This window comes from Jatropha curcas, chromosome 1, assembly GCF_041381405.1.
Source record: "Jatropha curcas cultivar XTBG-Jc1 chromosome 1, XTBG_Jcur_1.0, whole genome shotgun sequence".
NCBI classification, from domain to species: domain Eukaryota; kingdom Viridiplantae; phylum Streptophyta; class Magnoliopsida; order Malpighiales; family Euphorbiaceae; genus Jatropha; species Jatropha curcas.
This window is the reverse complement of record NC_143151.1, coordinates 27,538,652-27,562,199: the sequence shown is the minus strand read 5'-3', so window position 1 is coordinate 27,562,199 and position 23,548 is coordinate 27,538,652. Positions and strand designations below refer to the sequence as shown.

The window sequence follows — 23,548 nt, the reverse complement described above, 5'->3', positions numbered from 1 at the left end:
TTATGTGGATTTATTCGGGACATCGTGCTACCGACCAACCGACAAATGAATTTAAATGAATGTATTCTAACATCATATACATGCGTAGGATCATTCTGAACGAACAGCCACTCAAAACTCGTTTCAACAATATTTCAGTAAAAGGGAAAAACTTGCCTGTACCATCAATGGTGGACCAAGACACATGGACTGAAACATCATGTGGATAGCTATAGGCTATAGCATGCAGTTACTTCCAAAATCACAGAAATATTCCTAAAGCACAAGAATCATTACTTTTGCCGTTGCATGATGGCACAAAGCCAAATTATACTGAACTGTTAACTATGTGTGTATTGCCACTTTTTACAAAAAAACTACTAACAAATAATGACATTATATTGTTTGATTTTATCAGGAAATAGTTGCCCAAAAAGAATGAAATTGACAGTCCTACAGAAATTTAGCTATTAGTTACCAAAGTAACAAAAAATTACAGCAAGATGCGGAGAACAGCAAGCCCGACTGCAGATATTGAGACAAGGGTACCAATGCAGTATTTAATCACATCATACTTTGCCGCTTCCAACTGGGCTCTTAATGCATGAATTTCCTGGGGGAAAAAAAGGTTTCAGGAATTAACGCTATTGCTCGATAAACCTAAAGTGAACCTTTTCTTCACTTGAAATCATTAAGCTTACCCGGTCGAGCTTGTTTGTAAGGTTGGTGGTTTCCGCATTCTGATTAGCTAGTTCATCACGTATGCGCCTGCACCCAATCATGCGAACAAAATCATCCACACTGACATCAGCATATACCACATCATGAAGACCATTTAACCCCATTAATATTCAGTCAGCAGCGTGAAAATGCCTATTATCAATCCATGTTAAGAGAAACATACCTTGAAAGAAGCTCAAAAGCCAATTTCTGTTTATACAAAAAAACGAAATAAAAAGTACCCTAAATGTGCACATCACCGTGTAATTACACAACATTAGATTTTAAGATGTAGCAACCTTATCAAGTAATAACTCTATAAATGCAATAAGATCAGATTCTTGCATTGGATAACCATATACATAGACTTGGATGAACAGATTTTCAATTTCGGGTTCATTGTTTCCTGGATTTAATCCAGTGGCAGGAGCTCAATAAGTGGACGACATAGGACCATCTTGAGGCAGATTATGCAACTTATACATACACAGTCTAATTGCCTTACCCTCTTTCAAGATTTAAATCCAATCGCTGCCCAGCCGTGACCTTGTCAATTTCATACCTGTTTCAGAAAGCAAATGTGAAAATAAAAATATCAAGCAGATATTAGAAAGCACTTGCCAACACATACCTCAATTCACTGCGCAATCTCTCTATGTCACCCCGCAGTTTTTCAGTTTCACGTTGCAACACAGAAACATGATTCTCCTGCATTATGGATAATTCAGTAATAATTTATACAATAAGGCCCACAGTTTCAAGGATTTCTCAAAATGGACATACAAGAAAAGTTTTTTGTTTGCTTTTAAATATACTTAAATTGAGAAACAGAGGAAAATATGCATGAAATGGATAAAATCAAGCATGAATTAAAACTACTTCAGCTTCAAATGGCATTCAGCATAAAATATGGCACGCTATAATGTTGCAACATAAGGACGTCATTTTCAATTCTAGAACCAATCTCATGTTTTAGAACAGAAGAGGATCTGAAATAATAAAGATCACCTAATAGGAAGGGTGGAATCACAAATAATGACAAAGAGACAATCCAATCTATGCGGCCAAAATATCACCTTCAAGATAATAACCCAACTTTGCACTATGTTCAATGAGTTTAGAGGGAGAGGTGTAAATTGGGGAAGTAATCAAGTACACAAAACCAAAGCTCAAAGTTGGATGTTCAGAAGACTTCGCATTTGATCATGTTATGTGTTTAGCAGACATTTTCTAGTTCAATATTATTTTTCCTTCAGATCACAAGAAAGAGCTCGAAATATTCCAGTAGTTTATTGCAAATCCTCCAGTAGTTCGATATTAATTTTTCATGTGTTGAAGGCACATTGCTCTGTTATCATAATCTCATCTCACAACTGTAATGCAATCTTTGGTAATATCCATTAGTTGATAAGACCGTAGAAACAACTCAATCTGCACTTTTCAGTGATAGAACCAGGAAATTAGAGAGGGCATCAGAGCCAAACCAAGCAGGTACCATTTGTGTTCTTCTGAATACGTGTGAGCATCACTCGGTTAAAACCAAATTTTCTGAACCAGATCGATGCATTACAGTTAATTCAGTTCAGTTGTTTTAATATTTGGTTTGGTTCAATTTGAAATTTTTTTTTCTTTTTTTAAAAAAAAAATCAGTTTTCAGTTCAGTTTTAAAATCCAGCTGATAGTTTTGGATGCAATGGACATCACAGAAATTTTCAAATAAAATCGATGTCACAGTTTTTTAAAAAATTGGAATAGCTAGCCACAATGTTTTATGGGACCTGAAATCACTACTTGATGAAATGTAAGTGCCAGACAGAGAATATCATACCTTAAGGCGTGCATACCCAAATTTAATAAGAAATTCCAAAACTAAGATAAATGGTCATATATAGGCCACAAGTAGAATGTAACAGTTTCTGCAAGGAAAAGTAATTTTGAAGATCTTAACCATCCGTAGTCTACATAGCCTCTTAGTAGCTGACACACTAGAATGCCCACAAAGTTGTGAAAGGATTCAATTTAAGGCTGAAAACTATCAGCCTTTTATTTTTCGTAATTTGCAAACTTACGCAGACAAGTTGAAGCAAAACCACCACTTCACATTGGCAAGTGATCTGATTAGAATTCAGCAACCATGGCAAAGTCCAATCTCAACAGAATGTTGGCGTCTAAAAGAAAACCCCGTTTTTATAAATATTCATGTGTTATTTGAGGCCTTAGGTTTAACCGTCATGCAACAGGCAACATATGCTTCTAGCCAAAGCAAGATATGGGACAGCAGCCATCTATTTCCAACCAAGCATAACAAACCATCTTCAACTTTCTAGTCCGCCACCAATAGAACTATACTTGGCAAGTAAGTTAACTACTACATAATCATGTTCTCCATCCAATGCTAGGATGATAGTGACACAGAAACACCAAGCAACACCTTGAGCTTTGTATGTCAAATAAAAACTAAGCAAGCAATGGAAAAGAAGGGATTCATCTCTATTCCTCTCTAATTTGTGGACAGTTCAAAATACAAAGACACGTTCATTCACAACTTCATGAGTAAGGAGATCTTTTGGGATCAAGAAATAGCGCAAACTCACTCGAATGGCTTAGGCATACACCAATTACCATTTGTGATTTGCCAAGTATTGAAGTGTTAAGATTCCACGGACTTCCACAAGCATGTCAATTGGGAATAAAGTGTTAATAAGTCTACCATTTCAGGGTTGTACCATGGAAATCAATTCTAAGCATGAGTAGCCAAACAACCTAGAGAAGAAAAGTGAAGGACAAAGGATTTGGAATACCAAGGAGAACATGTTTTTAAATTGTAGCATAACAAGGTGAAAGGGAGATTGCAACCTCAAAAAAGAAAATATTAATAAACAATTGATATATATTTCCCTTATGGCAATATCTGAATTCCTTCTAAAGATGATTTTTACACCTAAAATGAAGTTCCAATTTAACATATGTAATCTACATTGAAGTCCGAAAATTTGTGACTCTGTAATCAACATGATCTCCAACACTAGTAATAATCTAAACGAAAATAACCTAACATGGAAATCTAAAATCACTACATGCACAGTAATCTTATGAAGAAATCAAAGTACCTGAGAACTTTTCATGTAAGACTGGAACTCTGTCAACTTTGCTGCTTGTTCCATCACAATCTACAGAGTTAAAAACACATACAAACACAAACTATTGATTTCACAATAACAAAATCAAACAGCATTCATGGAAAACCTAAACATAAAATCTATACCAAAAAAAAAAAAACCGAGTTCCTTACCTTCTGCATTTCTTCCTTGGAAACAAAAGAATGCGCCACATTCTCCAGGCTATCATTTAACACTTCAGTGATAGCGGCGGTTATGGCCTCTGCCTGCTTCGATGGCACACCTTGAGCTTCCATACCCCTCACCTTTCCCAATTGAACCAAAAGAAAAAAAGCAAAGAACAATAACTTCAAACTTCTTGATTTCTGCAACTTTTCTCATCAACCAAACATAAATTTATCAAATAAGAAGGAACAGAAATTGAAATTTTACCAAAGCCAATGTATCTACGAGGAAAGCACGATTTCCATTACGTTTAACGAGTTGTGATAAATGTCTGTACTCGACTCTGTTAGAAACAGAATTAGAAAATGAATTGATCGATCGTAACTTGGTGAAATAAACCGCCGAATCTGTCCCCAATTGAACAACGCGCTTACACATAGCCATTACTTAAATCCCGCACAAAATATCGATTCTTTAACTGATCAAATAAGCACAATCAATCCGTAGAAGCAAGAATCAAGAAATCAAAGGATCTGTGAGAAAGAGAAAGGTCGGCGAGGCGAGGGGAGAAGCGGAGAATTGGTATTCGTTGATAAAATGATACGGTAGTTACTGGGTAGATAAAAAAGACAAAAAAGAAAAAAAATTGAAGCATGCAAATTATGCGGTTTCTTGCCCACAACGCTTAGGGATGTTTCTTTACGCTTGCGTTCCTCGTGGAGATAGATAATAGAGACTATCGAGACTCTGGTCAAATTTAAGCCGTTGTCGAAAGTAAAGAATAAAAGAAAAATCATTTAATATGAGAATTAATTTTCAAGTGTGACTAAAAAAAAGTCACTTAAATTAAATTACTCATAAACTGCTCAATTTTAGCTAGTCAAATTCAACTTAATTTGATTAGACTTGCAAAAATAGATCGCAAGGAATTCAAAATATGAAGCCACAACTATCCAAAATAATTTCTTCAAGCAGGTTCCAATATTTCATTTGAATGATTTTTAAATTTAATTATATATTTAAATTTTTATATAACTAACATTTATTAATAGAACTCAAATGCTCGTTCAAAGTTTATTCCATTTGGGTCGGGTCGGAGGTCATGTCCGGGTCTGCAACTGGGGTTGTATGCATTGGAGTTGACTGTGGGTTACTTGGTTTATTGTTTTGACTGGGAATTGCCTAATGGAATGAAAAGCAGTGAGTTACTTGATTACTTGGTTTATTGTTTTGAGTGGGTTACTTGATTACTTGGTTTATTGTTTATTTTTAAATTTAAAAAAGAAAAAGCATGCCATTGTTTTTTTTTTTTTTTTTTTTCCTTTTTACATCTGTAATTTTTTTTTCAAATTATTCTCTTTTATATTGAACACAAAATTAATAGTTGGAGTTATGTAAGAAATTAACACTTAATTATACTGGGTATCATTTTCTTAAAACTCAGCTCAACTTGTTATGCAAGTTAAAACTTGAAGCACTAAAACACAGAATCAAATTTGAACACTATGCAAGCTAATCTGGTGTAATCCAAGAATACTCATTTACACCACAAAGTTGAATTTAAGCTTATTGCAAGAGAATATTAGCCTGCATACAACAGAACCAATCAGCAAAGCAATTATGGGATTAAATCTGCAGAGCAACTTTTAAAGACAAAGTCTGATTGCCAAGCCTTATGCCATTATTACATGCCCATATAACAAAAACATTTTAAATCATACAAGGTTATCCTGACCAGGATAAAACAGAACCCCACCTGGTTTGTGTATGAACAATCAATCTACGATTGTTCCAATATATCCCAAGCATCCAACTACATCAGTCCATCAACACTTCCATCCCTATGCGCTAAGTTTTATGTCACCAAAATCAGAAGGCAGGCATTCAAGGAAGAAGATGATTCAAAGGTTGTAAAATGGGTCACAAGCCGCTAAACTGCACAGGATTTTACAAGTATAAAGCATAAGAAGATTTTGTAATGTCTAACCTTTTGCAAATGAAATTACTGTACAGATTTAACTGCTCCATGCTGCTCAAAATTCCTAAAGTTCAAGTATGCAAATAATCACATGCTGCTCCTTTTTTGCAATGCCCATTTTCATGATAGTATTTGCACACTCTCTGCCCTTTGAAGGGAGGCCTAGAAGATTCTCTTTCTTTATGCCTGGAAGAGTCTCTTTCTCTAGGCCTGGGAGAGTCTCTTTCTCTACCAAATGATGACTGCTTATTCCATGGCTTACCTCCACCATAACCAGAATCTCCACCCTGAGAAGTATTCCTTTGGCTTGAGAATCTCTCTCCATTTTGGTTCTGTTCACTTCCCCACGAGCCCATGTTCACAGAAGCTGCTGCCCAGTTAGGATTTGCATTCCCAGGAGGTTGACCTTGGCCGGGTGCAACCCAAGTTTGATTAGCATTTACTGGGGTTGGCCCTTGGCCAGGTGGCATCCAAGCCGGAAATGCATTTCCTGCCGCTTGCCCCTGAACAGGAGCAACCCAACCTGGATTTGCATTTCCAGGTGCTTGTACTTGCCCATGTGCAGCCCAACCTGGGTTTGCATTTGCAGGTGGAGCCTGACCAGATGCAACCCAACCTTGATTTGAATTTGCATGTACGGGTCCTCCCCAGCCCATGTTTGAATTTCCTGGAATTGGCCCCCAACCAGTATTTTGATTTTCTGGCACTTGTCTAGGAGTTGTAGTTTGGTTATCTGTAACACTCATACCCCATGGCACATTGGAAGCAGCAGAAGGTTGAATATTTGGTTGTGCGGGTATTGGACCTCTCCAAAGATCAGATGGCATTGTGCCTGTATTTCCTGCAATGAAGGATGAAGCAGAATTATGGACAGAAGTTTGTGTATCACCCCAGTTACCATAACCACTAGGCTGAGTGGACATAGAAATTGAATTATTTGGCTCTAGCTTATGGGACGGGGCACTTCCCCACACCTGAGAACCACTACCAGGCATCGCATGTGGAGCACTCATTTCTGACTTTGAAACTGAGACAGCGCCCCATCCTTGTGTCCCAACAAGAGAACTATTATTAGCCACAGGCTGAACCAGGTTCTGAAGACTTTTCATATCAACTACAGCATTGACTGAAACACCACCAGAATCAGGTGCCTTTAGCAGATGGGAAGTGGCCTGTATCCTTGGTGATTCACCAGCCAATGTTGATTGGGAATGTACCAGAGAGGAATTTGCAGAACTTAGCAATTTTGTTGATGCTGGTGATGGAGTTGAATGTGACAATTGGCTGCTTTCAGGGATAACTACCACAGGCCGTTGCAACTCTCCATTACCACCTGAAAGTAGGTTGGGCCCCGAGAGAGAACCAGCAGGTTCGGCCGGGGTGGGTGACCACTGGCTTTCATATGGTTGACCCTTTGTTGCACTTGAGGCAGCTTGAGCTGGTGTAGGGGAAGGGAGGTTTGTCTCAGAACCCCACTTATCTACAGAGTACTTGGGAACCTCGACAAGAGTCGGAGCAGCTCGGCCAGTAGAATTACTAGTTTCAGGTTGGGATTTCCCACCACCTCCTGCGTTGGTGGAATATGAGGATGATAGATGTGGTTGACCTTTTAGGAAACTGTTGTCCACCAACTGAGTGTCTCTCTGGAAATTTCCATCCAATGCATCAGTCAGAAGTATCGAGTCATCTCGCTGCTCAGTAGTACGCCATATTCTCAAATCAGCAGGGAAATATCCAGTATTACTCCATTTTCGAAGCTGCACCATGGAAAATGGTCCTTGGATTTTCCCGGATGGATCCTGGTAATGCCATATCTTGTCTGTTTCATTAACTTTGATTGCAGATTGTGCTGCCCCTGCAGAGGAAGGTATTATTGCAATATCCTGTTTAACGCTAGCAACTGATTCTGATGATAGCACAGAATGGGCACCCTTAGTTTCATAATTTAATGCAGATTTTGGCTTCTCCCAACTTCGTGATTGCTGTGTTTCTCTTTCTCTTTCTCTTCCTTGAGTCCATAAGTTCTCATTTAATGTCTCACCAACTCCAGCAGCATCATCCCCTTTGCTCAAGAAACCTTTACTAGACAAGTTTCTGCTCAACTCCTTACTTGTGCTCAAGTAATTCCTAGCTCCACCCCAGGAATCATTTGAAGAAAAACTTCCTCTTCCAGGAGAAATTGGCTCTCTCCCCCTCCTGTTAAAGCTACTACCTCCAGGTCTCACATAATTTTCTGTAACATCAAAAGCTAATGTTAAAATGGAATGATGAAAAGGTATAACAAACATTCAGAAATAGGTTAAGTTTGCAAAAGCTTGAGACAGTAAAGACCTTGTCTCTTATCGTCTGTTTCACCTTCATCCTCTTCGGATTCATAACTTGGATCCATATTTGGGTCTGCATGTATCTCTGGAATTTCTTCCAATCTGCGCTGGCGCTCCTCGGGTGACTTTAAAAGCTGCAATTTCTCTACACATTCTCTAAGCGTGAAACATAAGTTAAGGAATTCGGAATGCTTTAGAACTATTTCTGCATAAAAGTGGTTGTCTCCAATGCAGATATACAAGAACAAAACAAATAAAACTACACAGAGACAAGGTTTTAATCTAATTTCAATAGTTAAATTTCCCTTTCTTTCCCATTTTGACAAAAAAAAAAAAAAAAAAAAAAAAAAAAAAAGGGATGCTCTAGACCTTCCTCTGATGCCATGACAAAGAACCCTGTCAACTCTAACTTTATGCAAAGCTCTGTTATCACCATACGTGCAAGTGATGTAGCTACATTCATAACTTACAAAAGAGCTGTCGTCAAAAATTGAAAGAATAAACCCGTCCATTAAACAAACAATACAGGCTTATCATATAAGGTTCAGAACTCTGCATGAAATTTTTTAATCTCAAATTAGATATTCAGATTATCTTTTCCTTCTGCTCAATTTAAGACCACTTTCATAGGTCACCTTGATGCTAAATAACTTTTTTTACTACAGCCCACATTGCTTTTGGTTACATCCTGACCTTATGCTCCTAATACTCAAATCCGCTTGCTCTTACATGTTGATGCATCGACATCTTGGATGGTACAACACCAATCAATCTCAAACATTTCTTACAATTTATACTCAATAGGTGCCAGCTCCACCTGCAATCACTCCTCCTCTAGTCCCTTCTAGCATTTCTAGATGTCCTTATAAAATTTTAATCTCAGACAGGAAATGCTACTCGCTAAAGACCCACACACTTTCACTACTCAATAAAGGCCTAGTCACATTTCCAAAGAATATTCCTTCAACTTAGCAGGGATTTCAGTATCACATACAGTCATCCATCTTTTTTTCTTTTTTTTTTTTTTTTTTTTTTGTAGGTAACATCCTTTCCTGCATGATAAATCTGGCTACAAATGCAGTATCTTGTAATCCTTCATTTTTCTAAATGAATCAGAAGTTCATTTCCTCCAATAAGTAAAAAGAAAACTACAGACATGAAGGTAGATGCTGTCACATAAACTAGTGCTAAAATACTTTTAAGAGTATCCATGCTCCTGGCCATCAAGAAAGAAAAGCCAGTTATCCAAGGATGAAAGGTGTGCCCACCACTTATACACATGGGACAAAAGGTTCCACATGCTCAAAGGTCCTCAAATTCCACTTTCACCTAGCAGTCCAGAAATTAGCCAACAGAGTAGAATCTCATATTTCTGTATGAGATTTGAACACAATACAATTTAATTTACAAGATAGCAGATATTACTTCTCACACATTGATAATGATAATGAAGAAGAATAAGACTCATCAGTTTCCCCTGATCAACACAAGAGAAACATTCTATTACTTATAAAAAAATCTTCTCATAAAATATACGTGCTCGATCACGAAACGCATAGATGCATAAGTTAAGAAACCAACTGAATGAACTAAAGAGGTAAAATTGAAGATAAAATTTCAAGAGCTAAGGATATTCCTTTCTGTGACCCATATCACTAGCTCGATCACGAAGATGACTAAGGCGCGTTATCTCTGCTTCCAATGACTGCAATGAATAAAGTGACCCATCATAGAAAGCAAATTCACATCAATCAAGAATCACCAAACATCTAAACAGTATAGAGAAATAATTCAAACAGTAAATAAGAGTTAACATTACTCATAATTTGAAGGAATTAGGAGTAAATAATATTTATTCTGCTATGATCTCTCAAGCAGATAGCTCTATTTTACAAGATACCAAGTTTTAAATAACATAAGTTACAATGTAAAATTTCACAGCCATTATTTAACAGATTTTGGAGTCCCTTTGCCGTTACAATTTATAGTTGATGGCCAAAAAGTTCTGCAGTGGTAACAGCCATCGTGTATCAATATCGGGCTATTGCATGTACAAAGGAGCAGGACTTTTTTCACCCAGCTCCAGCAACCATCTCCACCACATCCCCCACTTCTCAAGCACCATTTGCACTCTTTCTTCAAATTTAAATCCTTGAATATTCTGACTCCATATGTTTTAACATGATTTCACTTCGTAACAAGGCAAAAATCTCAAGAGTATATTCAGGGGGCCTTTCCACAATCTGTTTTAAGTTAATACTTCAGTTCACAGGTAATAATGAATATATATTATGAACTCGATGTCTTTATTTGATGTGTGAATGTTCATAAGCAAGTTGCATTTCTTAATCTTAATAAACTCACATCAACTTAATATATTCATTTAGTAAATTTTCTCAATAACTTGCAAAAGACAAATTATTTAGCAGTAGCAACAAGATGTAACTGCTACATGACAATTATAACAGCCTCATTTCCTTTCATATACATGGGACCATGGTGGTTATGTAGAGAGACAACTATTTGAACCTATGGAAGATGCTATTTGAAAGATATTAATGTTCATTTGTTATTCCTAGACCTTGGCATAGTCAAGACGAGATATGACAATTTCCCCTTACCCCATCAGGTTTTACTTGCCTTATCCAAAAGGAAACAGATAACCTCACCCCATTCTGATCTGATCTCAATTTTAAACAGTATATTTCCTAATATCATTTTACTACTATAAATATGTGGCAACCTGTTTCATCTTTTCCTTTTTTGGACAAGGGAAGCTTTTAAGAGGAAAGGACTCTCAGGGTTTGAAACTCCTAATCCACTACAATATGAGACAGATATTTGACAACTAGGCTGCTAGCATTTGCTTTATGTTAATGTACTATTTATAAATATATCATTTATCAGTTCAAGTTGTCATTCTCTCCCCCCCCCCACCCCCCTTTTCCCTCTCTTTTTTTTTTCTCTTTCAAAATTTAATGAACATGCATATTATATTTAAGTAAAACATACAATAATCCAATTTCAAGTAATGATAAATTAGAAAAATGAAACAGACTCTTCCAACCCCCCCTGTTGCCTTGATTTCCTAACTAGGCAAGGATGTGAATGGTGAAACCTGTCCCATCCCACCCATTTTCATTCCTAGTCAAGACATCAGGCAGAGGAAACAAATGAGTGTTATAACATATACAAGAAAAATCCTAGCAGTACATGCACATGAGCATGAATCATGAATTTCAAATTTCAAGTCCCAATAGCATTTCAACATGCATGACGTGTCATAGAATTGCCCATCTCAAATAGAAATGCAAAGCAGAGCACTTTTCCCCATTGGGATCATTTAGACTGATGGAATACAAGATTTCTAATTAAGCATCCACACAATTCCTTAATTATGTTAGAGAGCATTTTCAAGTTTGTCATGGATAGTTCAATGTAACAAATTTTCAGAAGCCTCCCCAGAACAAATTTCTGGACAAAAGGAGTATCAATGCCACAAAATATCATGACTAGAAGTAAGGGTGAGCAGAAAATTCCACATTGACTGCGATGAATCCTTCCAATGGGGGTCATTTACATGAATACATTTATGCAATTTCTTACAGTTGTCTAAGCTAAAATTACATGGCCACGAATCCCTGAAAGTTCTTGTTAAGGATTAGTTGTAAATAGAGTTCTATTAGGAGTTAGATTCCTAATTAGTTTATGATTTGTATTCCTAAATAGCTAGGTAGGATAGGAATTCCTTCTATATAGACTTATGTAATCGATTGATGAGATACAACAAATACAATTACAATATATTCTATCAACATGGTATCAGAGCCTTCCATTGAAAAAAAAAAAAAAAAAAAAAAAAACCCAAAACTTCCTTTACGGGAAGCCACTGCCACCCTAGGAAGCCTTTCTAGAGTTAGTATTTTGCCTCACCACCGACCTCAGGATATTCTCCGGCCGCTGATCAGCGCCTCCCCAGAATCCGGTTGCCGGATTCCAAGTGAATGGTCCCCACGCGTCACCTCTTTCTTCCTGCTTTGGTCCATGCGCTGGCGCATGTCCAATGGTCTTTTTCACTCCGGTTCCTCTCTCCGGCGTTGACTTGAAGATAGAAGTGCAACCCAGTGAGTTGCACCATTATTCTTGGGCTTATTCAATAGGTTTGTTTGCTGCGATTCTGTTGCAGCAGTGTCGGACAGTATTCTGCTACTGTTGTTGCTTTAATTTGCTGAGGAAGCCTATCTTTTCCTTTGTTGTGACAATTGTTTTAGGTAATTTTCGGTGATTTTCTAGTGATTACTTATTGCATTAGAGTTTAGTACTGCACCTTTGCTGCAGTTACGCGTATTCTGCTTTTGAACCTTCTCCTTTATCGAGAGCAGTGCAGCCCCAGTGAGTTGCATAGTGTTCTTGGCCTTCGGTGGCGTGCTCCGTTTGCTCGATTTTCCTTTGCTGCGTTTCTGAATATTTGCGCTACTGGGATTCCTCTTTGAAGCATTGATTAAGAAGCTTGAAACAACCCTAGGAGTTGTTTTCTGGTTCAGTGAGATTTGTTTCGACAACCTAAGTGTGTTGTGTTGATTCTGCTACTACTATTTGGTTTGGGATTCTTCATTGCTATAATGAAGTGGGTACAGTTGCTGAGTATGGTATTGTGCTTTGCTGAAAGTAGTAGTTTATAACAAGTTGAGCATGATTAACATCTATGCTCCAACTTGAGGGGAAGTGTTACGGATTAGTTGTAAATAGAGTTCTATTAGGAGTTAGATTCCTAATTAATTTATGATTTGTATTCCTAAATAGCTAGGTAGGATAGGAATTCCTTATATATAGACCTATGTAATTGATTGATGAGATACAAGAAATACAATTACAATATATTCTATCAACAGTTCTCAAATTTTATGTCATAACTTTCATATAGTTGCTAGGAGATATTAACAATCAATCAAGGTTGTCAATTGATTGGCTTTATCAAACTTCGTTATTGGAAGATTACATATTAAAGCAGGTAAATTTGTATTTTCATTTTCAGCGACATAAAAGTTGGTTAGTCATTAGCCACTGTGTGGCGACTCCCACACATATTTCTAAAAAGGAACAAAATAGAGACTTCCTCTATATAAACTTAATTCCATGCAGTTGATTCAAGCATAGTAACTGGATCTTGATCATAGGCATACAATTAAACACAGCCCATATCCTCACTTTCCCACTAGAAATCAGGAAAGTTTCAGATATACGTGCATTCATAATTAGAGAGTAAAAATAGACCAAAAGCATAGTTACCTAGGACATGGTATGTTTCAGGCCATAGTACAGATATGGATATGAAGTACGCCACTTAACTATATTACAATATGCTAGGGTGGATTTAGTTGGTACGCTATTTTGCACTCGGTACATGAATTGTGCGTTTTTGGGTTGCTAGGCTTCTCACGAATTAAATTTTACTCCTAGCACAATTATTTTAATATTCTTGCATGTGACTACTTTTTTTTTTTTTTGGTACATCACGTTGTTAATTGTCATGATAATTTATTTTTTGAGTATTGTGAAGAGGGAGTTTTACTTCAGTGAGGTTTGAAATAATACCCTTCTTGTAACAATTAAAAAAAATTATATTACTGTACCAAGAAAATTGCTGCACTTTTAAATTACTCACCATATTTTTGGGAGAGAATTTCAAAGAATAAAAAAGGTCCTCTGCCCTAGGGACTGTAACCTCATGTGGTAACTTAATTTATGGCAATAATCATTATCTAGCCTCACTTCCCAACCACCCCAATCCCAATCTCTAATTGTTGTTTCGGTTCCTCCTCCTGCTGCTGCAATTTCTACTGCCCTTTGTTTGTTGAAACGATTCAAAACTAAATAACTCAATGCTCTTTTATCCTTATTAGAGTGTTCTTTGCAAGTATCTGAAGTTTGAAAAAGTAAACAGAAAGTGGAACTTCATTTTGGAGATCCAAATCGCATTCCACTGCGATCCAAAGCCCATATAAGAAAAATTACCAACTTGACCCTTAGCCCAAGTGTTATTTTCGGTTATTTAATAAAATCCCCCTTCGGAGGAGAAGGATGGATTGCACCATGACCTGGGATGCACGTCCCTGATCGTGGTACCATGGCGGAGCTGGCGCATTAGGTAATTATGGCCAGAAATGCATGCTACATGACTTGATTAATTAAAAGTACAGTACACTAAACCTTTCAGGTGCGCAACATCTTGCCAAAAGGATTGCACAAACCTCTAATTCATTCTTCCTTAATCAGCCAAGATTCAATATTTCTGTCTGGTTTGGGACTTGAAGCCCAAACCCATTCAAATGAGAAAATGAACAAGGTGCACAAAAACATTAAAAATTCATTTATTCTTTTCAAGCTTAAAAACATTACCACTTAGAAGTATTTTGGAAATGTCAACCATACCATCCAATTATCAGTATTATACCTCAGGATTACTACTCATGGGTTCATCTGAATTTAAACTCTTGGGAGTCTTAATATCAAAAGTCTTGAGTTTGAATCCCACTTGGAAATTGGGATCAGGGCAGAGTTGGGTGGAGCTTCATATTAGGGAGAAGCGCTATCCCCCATAGTTCGGCTTTTTGTTTGGTTCAAAAAGGTTGCAAGCATCTTTTTCATATATTACTAAAGTATTCACTGCCTAGAGTAAAGTCAAATATCATTACAAAAGTTCACACACAAAAACTTACATCTTCAACTCTGACTGCCTGAAGTGCAATGGCTTTTTCCTGAATGTCACCCTACATGCAAGAAACTGTCTCTTCAGAACAAACAGAATATAGAAAGCAAAACATAGAATAGAAAGTAATGTAACAAAGCATACCACAGTCAACCGATTAATGAATCCGCATTTAATGCTTTGCCGCAGTCGCTTACATTCATCCTAAGAGAGAATAAGAACAAAATCCACATTAGCAAAGAAACAACCATACAGACAAAGGGAGACAACACAATAAATTTACAAATGTTGCTGCTTATTTGGAAAGAAAATGATGCTTCATAGAAATCCTAGTAACTTCAGTGTACCAGGCCATTAAACAATGTCAAGCATGAACCATTATTTTCTTTCATATAGACATGCTTTTGACAGTAAGGTTTAAATGCAATATTGACTTCTATGTCAGGGTCCCAATACCATTTACAATAGCAATTTCAATGTTCAAATCAATGTTAATGTTTAAAGTGTGCAGAAATTGCAAATCAACCATGAAATTTTGCATGATTTGGGATTGTGACAAACTAAAATGAAAAGCTTCAAGTTAGCTGCAACAAAATGATGTATCAAGGACTACTGCGACTATGAATGTCTTAAGATTGATAATCAAAACTTAGGATACATGCAACTACACATGGTTTTCAAAATTATACGAAGATGTTGAGTTATTTTTCAGGATTTACTTCAGTTCCAAACCAACAGTAGCATTTTTTTTTTTTTTCAGTTCCTCAGAATATTGTCATTCTCTTAGTGAAACCCTTGAACATGGAAATCAATCTTTCATACCAAAGATAGTTTGTTAACACATAGAAATTTCGGATGAAATATTATAAATTCCATTATATGTCTAGACACCAAAATTTGAAATATCAATATTCAGTCTGTTTGACAGTTATCCTGAACATTAAACATACATGTTTATGCCAAACTATCCCCTTGAATCATTATAGACAGGTATACAAAACATAAGGATCTCTAGCACTCACACATCATTTTTTTCTCACTTGAAAGAAAGAGAATTCCAGAAATATTATGGAGATGATGAAGCAAAGATTAAGACACTGAAAAATAGGCATGCAAATGAGAGATGCCATATTTACTGAATGGTAGGGCTGAAAAAACGCTCTAAATTCAAACTCAAGCTTGCCTCATTTATCAGACAAGTTGAGCTGAACCAAGCAAAGTACAAAAAAATTCATACAAGGCACATTTGTTAAATGAATGCAAACAAGCTGAAATCAAGTCAAAGTCTTTTCTTAATAGAGTTCACCTATAATCAATCAAAAAGTTATTTCAAAAACTTGAATGTTTGTTCTAAAATTTTCAATATAATCAATCATATTTTTCTTTGTATGTGTTTATAGAAAAATGTGTAGTCCAAGGCTTATTCTGCAAGTCTACAGAATTTTTTTTTTAAAACAAAAAAAGTCTCTACAAGATTTTCTTTGAATAAACAGTATACGTCAAACACAAAACAATAAAGATTTCTAGCCATATGCTAGCTTGCATGGCTAAAACAAGTTGGCTCACAAGCCTAAATTAGTTGGGCCTCATCTAATTCGAGCATAGCCCTTTTTATTAGACAAACCTTAAAAGGCAGTTATATTTGGCTTATTAACGTTAACACAAACTCAAACAAGCTTTTATTGAGTGGAACTCTAAGGCACTCACAAGTGCCTTGGCTTTGCTCATTTTCAACTTATTGAGAAGCTAAAAATAACTTGAAAATGAGTGTTATCATTAATCACCTCAGTGAACTCTTGATTTGAGATTATATCAATTGATACAATCTCTGTCTTGTTTAAATTTAATATTTCCAGCAGGAAATCAGTTGTCCTTTTGCCAACTCTATAGGGCTCACCAGCTTTGCTCGTACCTGCCACATCATAAACTTACTTTTATAATCTAGAAAGTCATCTTTCTTTCTTCCAGACTAAGGCCAATAATTGTGAAGGAAGCAGACGGTTAAAAGAATATTTACCAACAACTTGGACTAGCCTATATAAATCTTGCTTTTGAGCACTCCCAGATATCCTTATTCTCACAAAAGAACCGACAACTTTATCATGAAATGTTTCAGTATCATCAATTAGAGTCTCCAACAAACTGCGTCGTAAGTAAATTAAATTGATGTTGTGTATATCAATGGCTGCATAATCGTCAACATTAGATTGCAGTCCTCTCCCATCACTCTTTTTACGCGACTTGCGTTTCTTATCCTTATGTGCCTTCATAAGACCATCAGAGTTTCCGTCATTTTCCAACTGATTAGTTTCTGTATCAACAACACTCCCTTGAAGATCATCTGCCTGAGAATCCTCTTTCAACAGAAAGTGAGATTCCAAAAGCTTTAACATTTCAAAATGTCCCACACGTGGCTTCCCAAACAATTTCTCAAGCCTTGAATCACAAATTATCTGACTTTTACGACGAGGATCACGAAGTTTATTCCTTTTTATATATTCCAGAAGAAGAGCCTGAACATCAAACTGAGAGCAAACAGACTTATCACCATCCTTCATATGCATAACAAATTCTAAAAGCTCATTTGATGCCCACTCCAATCTCTCATCTGAGGATGCCCCTCCAGATTTGTTTACTGTTGCCTTGGTGGGTGAGTCCCTCACTTTAGCATGAGACTTCAACCGTTTTTTTGGCTTTCTTCTTTTGGAGGTAGTTACTTCTGGATTCCCAGAACTGTCTGATCCTGATCCTCCATCATTATGAATATCATAGAGTTCATCAGTAGATTCCCGCTTCCCAGCATGTGACTCAGATCCTTTCCATGGATTTTTGGCCTGAGATAATTCATCTGAAGTTAAAGACAGCCTTTCTTTTAAATCAATCCAGTAATCCTTGAAGAGATACTCCCAGCTATTTTTGTCATCAAAATCTACTTGTGCCTGCACAATTACAAAACACAAGCAAAAGAGCATAAAAAAAGAATGAAATTACTAGGAAAAAAAAAAAAAAAACTAAACAGAAAAATAAAAGAAAACTAATACTCAAGCTATAGCAAATAAATCAGAGAAGGGAAACTGTCAGTGCTGATATATAAAATAATCGAGGAGAATTACCAGCTGGAAAAAAGTCAGAAAAAGACTCGGAATCAACAACCACCTCATCATTCTTTCACAAAGCTAACCAGGGTAAGTGATAAAATCAAGATAGTGCTGGAATAAAGATAGTTTTATGGATAGAAAGCCAGTTACCAGGTATCCATCAGTTGTTTGTAGGGAAAAGATATATTTGAAAAAAAAAAACCATTCCCAAGGTATCAAAAAATGGTAGATGCAGGCTGGCATCAATTTGGCATTATGCAGAGATACTATGCTTCACTATGGGGAAGTAAACTAGTACACAGATGATTAATAAGAGAATACCAGTATGTGCAAAATATGTAAATCAGATAATTCCCTCCATCATGTGATCAATTGTTTTATTACTTTTAATAATAAGTATGAGATGAAACTATTGCAAAAATCTTGGATTTATGAGAAGTATTATACAAATTTAGAAAAATTAAAAAAGGGCATATAAGAACATATTGCTTCTTTTACATCTTGATAATGCCACATATGTTACAAGTCAAGCAAAGGAAAACAGTTGTTTTTTGATGAGAAATATTTGAAACAGAGGACATTCCGCCATTCACTATGGCCCACCCAATTTATCAACTCAATATAGGATACAGGACATATATAGCAAGCAGCAAAATATCAAATGTAAGTATAGAAGAGCACTGACAATAGAGTGAAGGTTGAGGAAACTGGCGATATCAGAGATGTCAGACTTGACTGGTTGAAAATGCAAAAAATTCTTTAAAAGTACAAGTATGGATTGCAGGTTTCTTGACATTGTAAGATGGAAATAATAATACAATTCATTTTGCCCCTCTAACAGTATTTGCTGATCTCATCAATTCTAAGTATGCAAATACACCCAACCATGATTAGCCATTGGAATAAAGAAACCATTGGAACGATGGAAAATATTATTACAAAATGCACCCAATCCAGAGCTAACTTATTAGCAATTTAACATCCATCAAAATCAGAATGAAAGAAATTTACTCCAGGACATCAAAGAACCTAAAAGGCCAAAACGCTAGCTTAATAGGGTTCATATATGAGCCATCAGATGAATCAAATAAGATCACCATCAGTCAGACAAACTCCTGTCAGCAGTTAGAACAACATCACACGTGCAACTTAGTCTTTGTCTTTAATGCATGGTTTTCTTTCTCAGGATTTATAGATTATATATTAGTACACTAAAACATTCCAGATATGCAGCCTTCATAGCATCGACCACAATAAGCTGCAAAGAAGAAAGAAATGCAAGATTAAAATTAAAATCCAAAAGGCAACATACCATTTCTTTGTTTCCTTGCTCATTCCTTTCGATCAGCATTACTGTTTTCATGCACGTCTCACAGAAGCCTCGGTTACCTCTAACACATAGGATGACAGCATCTTTGACACAACCCTTGCACAAGGAGAACGTGCATGTATAGCACATATAATAGGCGTTCTTCTCACAGATGCTACACAGATGCCAACCTAAATTCAGAGAAAATAATAATATTTATATTACATCAATACAGATAAAAAAAAAAGGAAAAAATTTTCATACATAAAAAAAATTCAACAAATAAAAAAAAATATATAAATTACAATAGCTCTTGTGAAAAGAGTAGATCAAAAGATATAACCAAATCCTATGCAGCATCACATAGGCATCAAAAAGAAAACTAACATGCAAACAATGCAGCAAAAATATTTATGTGAACCAGCATGCTTAAGTACAAATGGATAAGCCTACCACATCAGTAAGAGTGGAGAAATAAGAGAACTCTCATATTGAAGCAGGCTTTAAACAATTTTCAAGTGCTTTAGTTATTGGATTTGACACCAAGAACATTTATTACTAGCATAAGAAACCCATCAAACTCCACCAACGGGCCAAGCAAAGTGAGAACAAAATACAGCTTATATAGAATGTACTTCTTCAATGGGCTTGAAGCATCTGAAATCATGCTCCATGGGAATTTCCTAGAAAATCACTTGCTTCATTCTATATATCTTCCATTCAATTGTTGAGCCATCATAACTCATCATTGGACAATTTTTATACACTTGAGTAATCTTGGTAGTGTTGATTGTAGTGATAATGAGTGAATGGATACAAAAAGGTCCAAGCTATCTTAATATAAACCTGTTGTAGTAGAAACTCAAGAATCAGGACTCTTAGGTCAAGAGCCAGGCAGCAAACATGAACGTGATTCAGATAAAGGCAGCTGGCTGACTAAATAAGTTATGAAATCCTTGAGCTCTTACAGAATTGAACTCCATACCATATGATATTGGGCACATTTCAATTTTCTCAAATTATGTATTTTTTGGAAGTAGAAAGAAAGAATTTAATGGCTCAGTGGTACAGAAGAAATAGATGCCAATCCCAACTAGTTTGAGATTGGAACTTGACTGAGTTGAGCAGTTTGAGATTTGAACTTGATTGAATTGAGTGAGTATGACTTGTCAGATTCCAGGCAATTTATTCTCTGTTAATTCCATCATAGACAAAATGTTGGGGAAGGCAGGGAGTTAGTTTTAAACCAAAAGCCCATGCCCTCCATGTATGGAGCATAATAATGCCCGAAGCATCAGTTCATGACAAGTGACAAGCATTCTTGCAGCTTAACATTTCTCAATAAAGAATGCAAAAGTTCTTACAAAGAAAAATCTATTCTTGCTTATATAGGACAATCTATGCTGCAAAAGCAGAATGTAATGTTCTTGTCATCAACTATTACTTGAAAACTGACACAGCATAGTGTTCAAGGGACCGAGACAAGAATAGAGATGAGCCGAAGTACATTGCAATAGTTCCCTAAAGAAAAGATGTATACAAAGCAAGGATAACATTTACAATTGCCATTGAGAACCTAAGTATTCCATCTATCCTTCATATAGCCACTAAAAGATGATTACTTCGCAGGGTAGTAATCATAATTTTGCCACCTTTGCTCGGAATAGCTACTACTGGCAATGGGCGTTGGGACTTTTGACAATTCATGAAACAAAATCAACCACAATAAACCAACTTGATGAGCTTGCAAAACTTAAAAGAGTGTGCTTGGCAAGAGCTTCATGTCCCTTCACACAAGTCCACTCCTGCAAACTTCGCTGTCGTGTACATGAAACCTTTTCCAAAGAAAAGAAAAGCAACAAATTCAATACTTTAAAGAAATTCCATTAAGAGGATATGCTGACAAAGTGGAAGGATTTAAATAGTTATGGTTTGTGAATGATTTTTAACTCCCTCAACAATCAAAATTTCTTGCAAGTGGTGAGAAAATTATTTGAATCTTTCATGAGAATCCAAAATTACAAATTTATACAATCACACTTGCACCAACACTATGAAATTTATCATCTCTCCTAGATTCTCAAAGAAGAGTTTGTAAACAGCCAAAAGACAAGTGAAGAAAGGACAATGGCACATCAGAAAAGTCCACAGATCAGCAGAAACCAAACATCTGAAACACCACAGAACAATAAGTAATTGAATAATCAAAAATATAAATAACTCCATCAGATAAAGATGCAAAAAACTTAGGTAACAATTGAAGATCAACTCACCACAATTCTACTGCATCAGAGAACATAATCAATCACAAATAACCCTCGAACAAAGAAGATTAAAGGTAAACCAAAACAGAGCTACTCACCACAATTCCACCGACCCTTAGCTCGAAAGAATGCATCATCTCGGTTAACACAGGATGGATGATACGCTTTAGGGCATCCCCTGCAAAATCAATAATATATTTAAACACATGGTTAAAACCACGTAGAGCAAAGAACTCATCACAGCTTATATAAATGAATTAGAAAAATTGTTCTCTTTTTATAACCTGCGGTCACAGAGGACAAGTTCACCACCATCAAAGCAAATGAAACATACATCCTCTTCCACCTTCTTCCTGGATGAAACTCTAGCGGGAGCCTTGGCGTTCTTCCCTCGCTTCCTCTTCCCGCCATTACTTCTACTAACTTCCTCCACATCATCTCCTGCCCCGTCAACTTCATCTCCTACCCCCTCAGTTCCATCAGCCAGTTCCATCCCCTCTGCATTCTCTGTTTCTTCTGTCATCTCCACTTCTTCTCCGGCATTAGCTACATCCATCTCTTCATTGTCCATCTCCGCTTCATTGTCCTTTTCCTCTGTCCCGTTGGCCATCTCTGACTCATCCATTTCCCCTGCTTCACTAACAAACTTTTCGTTTTCCTGCGCTACAGTTTCCTTTTCATTCCCCTCTGCCAACATAACTTCTTCTGCCTTCTCCTCCTTTACTTCCTCGTCCTCTGCTATATCTGGTTTGTTATCTTCCTCTAATTCTGCTCTATATGCCACGTCAGCCATTTCTTCCTCCTCTGTTGTGTCAGTGGCGCCCTTCCTTGTTTCGTCTGCGATGTCTGTCCTTTCTATATTCTTCTCCCTTCCCTCGTCCATTACTGTTCCCTCTGTTTCAATTGCCACGTCAGCAACGACCTCCATTTTAGCCTCTGTTCCCTTATTCGCCTCCAGCCCCTCAACTCCAGCGCCAGCGCCCATAATACCATAGTTATCTTCCACTTCAGCATTCAAAACTCTACCGTTGTCTTTGTTATCGGTATTGTTTGTATCTATATGCCCTCCTTCCCCAGCAATAAGACCTTCATCTTCCTCTTCTTTCTCGGGGACCTCTTCTGTTATTTCCGTTGCTTCAATGCCCCGACTCTCCTCTTTGGCCTGACCGCTCTCCTCTTCCACCGTAGTTCTCTCATCTTCGCCTCCCTCAGTTACAGCTACTTCCGGCTGCAATCGTGGCGGAGGTGATTGAGACTCGCCACCACCTCCACCGACTTCCAACTCGCTTAACTCTGCACCGGAAGTATTATCCCCTACAACTTCCTCCTGATTTTCGCCTTTATCGGGAAGCTTCGTTGCCGTTTCAGGTGGCCCTGGTGACGGTAGTTGTGATTGTGACTCGGCATCACCACCACCCCACAATTCCAACCGAGGCAACTCGGCTGCGGGGTGGGCCCCGCATTGAGGTTCGACAGGTAGAAGCTCTTTGTTTGTATCCATCTCTGCTATTGTTGTTACCGTAGTAGATGTCATTGTGGTCTTTGAATTATCATCTTCTTCGGTCTCCATTGGAAGAGAAATTGAAGTGAGAATAAGAAAACCCTAAATGAAAGATTAGGGTTTTGAGTTTTAGGTGAAATAAATTAGTGTCGTTCCTCGCAATTTGAGAAATGTAGGAAATTTATGATTTGAGATATTACAAGACGAGACAGTGCTGGCAGAAAGGACGCTTTAATTCGACTTGGACTTTAGCTTACGTGATCAATTTATCGAAACGACGACGAACCTCTTCCCCTCCCCTCCCCTCCCCTCCCCTCCCGTAAATAATGGGCCCTGTTAGCGGATCAGCTTTGTTTTGGTGATAATGGACTTCACGGCTTGA

The 23,548-nt window shown here is 37.0% G+C and overlaps 1 protein-coding gene and 1 non-coding gene across 3 annotated transcripts; both read right to left on the bottom strand.

Annotated features, from left to right (window-relative positions):
• Nucleotides 1-284: 284 nt before the first annotated feature.
• LOC110010501 (protein FMP32, mitochondrial) lies at nt 285-4,725 on the bottom strand. Its single transcript, XR_016318602.1, has 7 exons — nt 4,251-4,725; nt 3,992-4,123; nt 3,810-3,869; nt 1,331-1,407; nt 1,205-1,261; nt 681-747; nt 285-592 (listed from the first exon to the last, which is right to left on the bottom strand). It is a non-coding gene; the product is annotated as a protein FMP32, mitochondrial (transcript).
• An 857-nt stretch (nt 4,726-5,582) lies between these two features.
• On the bottom strand, nt 5,583-23,383 carry LOC105643842 (zinc finger CCCH domain-containing protein 19). Of its 2 annotated transcripts, XM_020683122.3 has the most exons (11): nt 21,950-23,383; nt 21,764-21,843; nt 19,405-19,592; nt 17,012-17,933; nt 16,779-16,906; nt 15,139-15,198; nt 15,005-15,055; nt 9,920-9,990; nt 8,293-8,447; nt 6,936-8,194; nt 6,568-6,802 (listed from the first exon to the last, which is right to left on the bottom strand). In XM_020683122.3, exons 1-11 carry the CDS (start codon nt 23,233-23,235, stop codon nt 6,704-6,706), a joined length of 4,299 nt encoding a protein of 1,432 aa, XP_020538781.1. In that variant the 5' UTR covers nt 23,236-23,383; the 3' UTR covers nt 6,568-6,703. The 2 variants fall into 2 exon arrangements, with proteins under 2 accessions (XP_012084452.2, XP_020538781.1); XM_012229062.4 differs by having other exon boundaries at nt 5,583-8,194; nt 21,950-23,382.
• Nucleotides 23,384-23,548: the final 165 nt, after the last annotated feature.

What these genes read in the sequence shown, in the direction of transcription:
- LOC105643842 (XM_012229062.4), bottom strand. Translation starts at nt 23,235, where the DNA reads ATGGAGACCGAAGAAGATGATAATTCAAAGACCACAATGACATCTACT. An exon ending in TAGGCTAGTCCAAGTTGTTG is followed by an intron (nt 16,907 to 17,011) that starts GTAAATATTCTT and finishes ATGATGTGGCAG; the next exon opens with GTACGAGCAAAGCTGGTGAG. An exon ending in AGGCAGTCAGAGTTGAAGAT is followed by an intron (nt 9,991 to 15,004) that starts GTAAGTTTTTGT and finishes TATTCATTGCAG; the next exon opens with TCATTGGAAGCAGAGATAAC.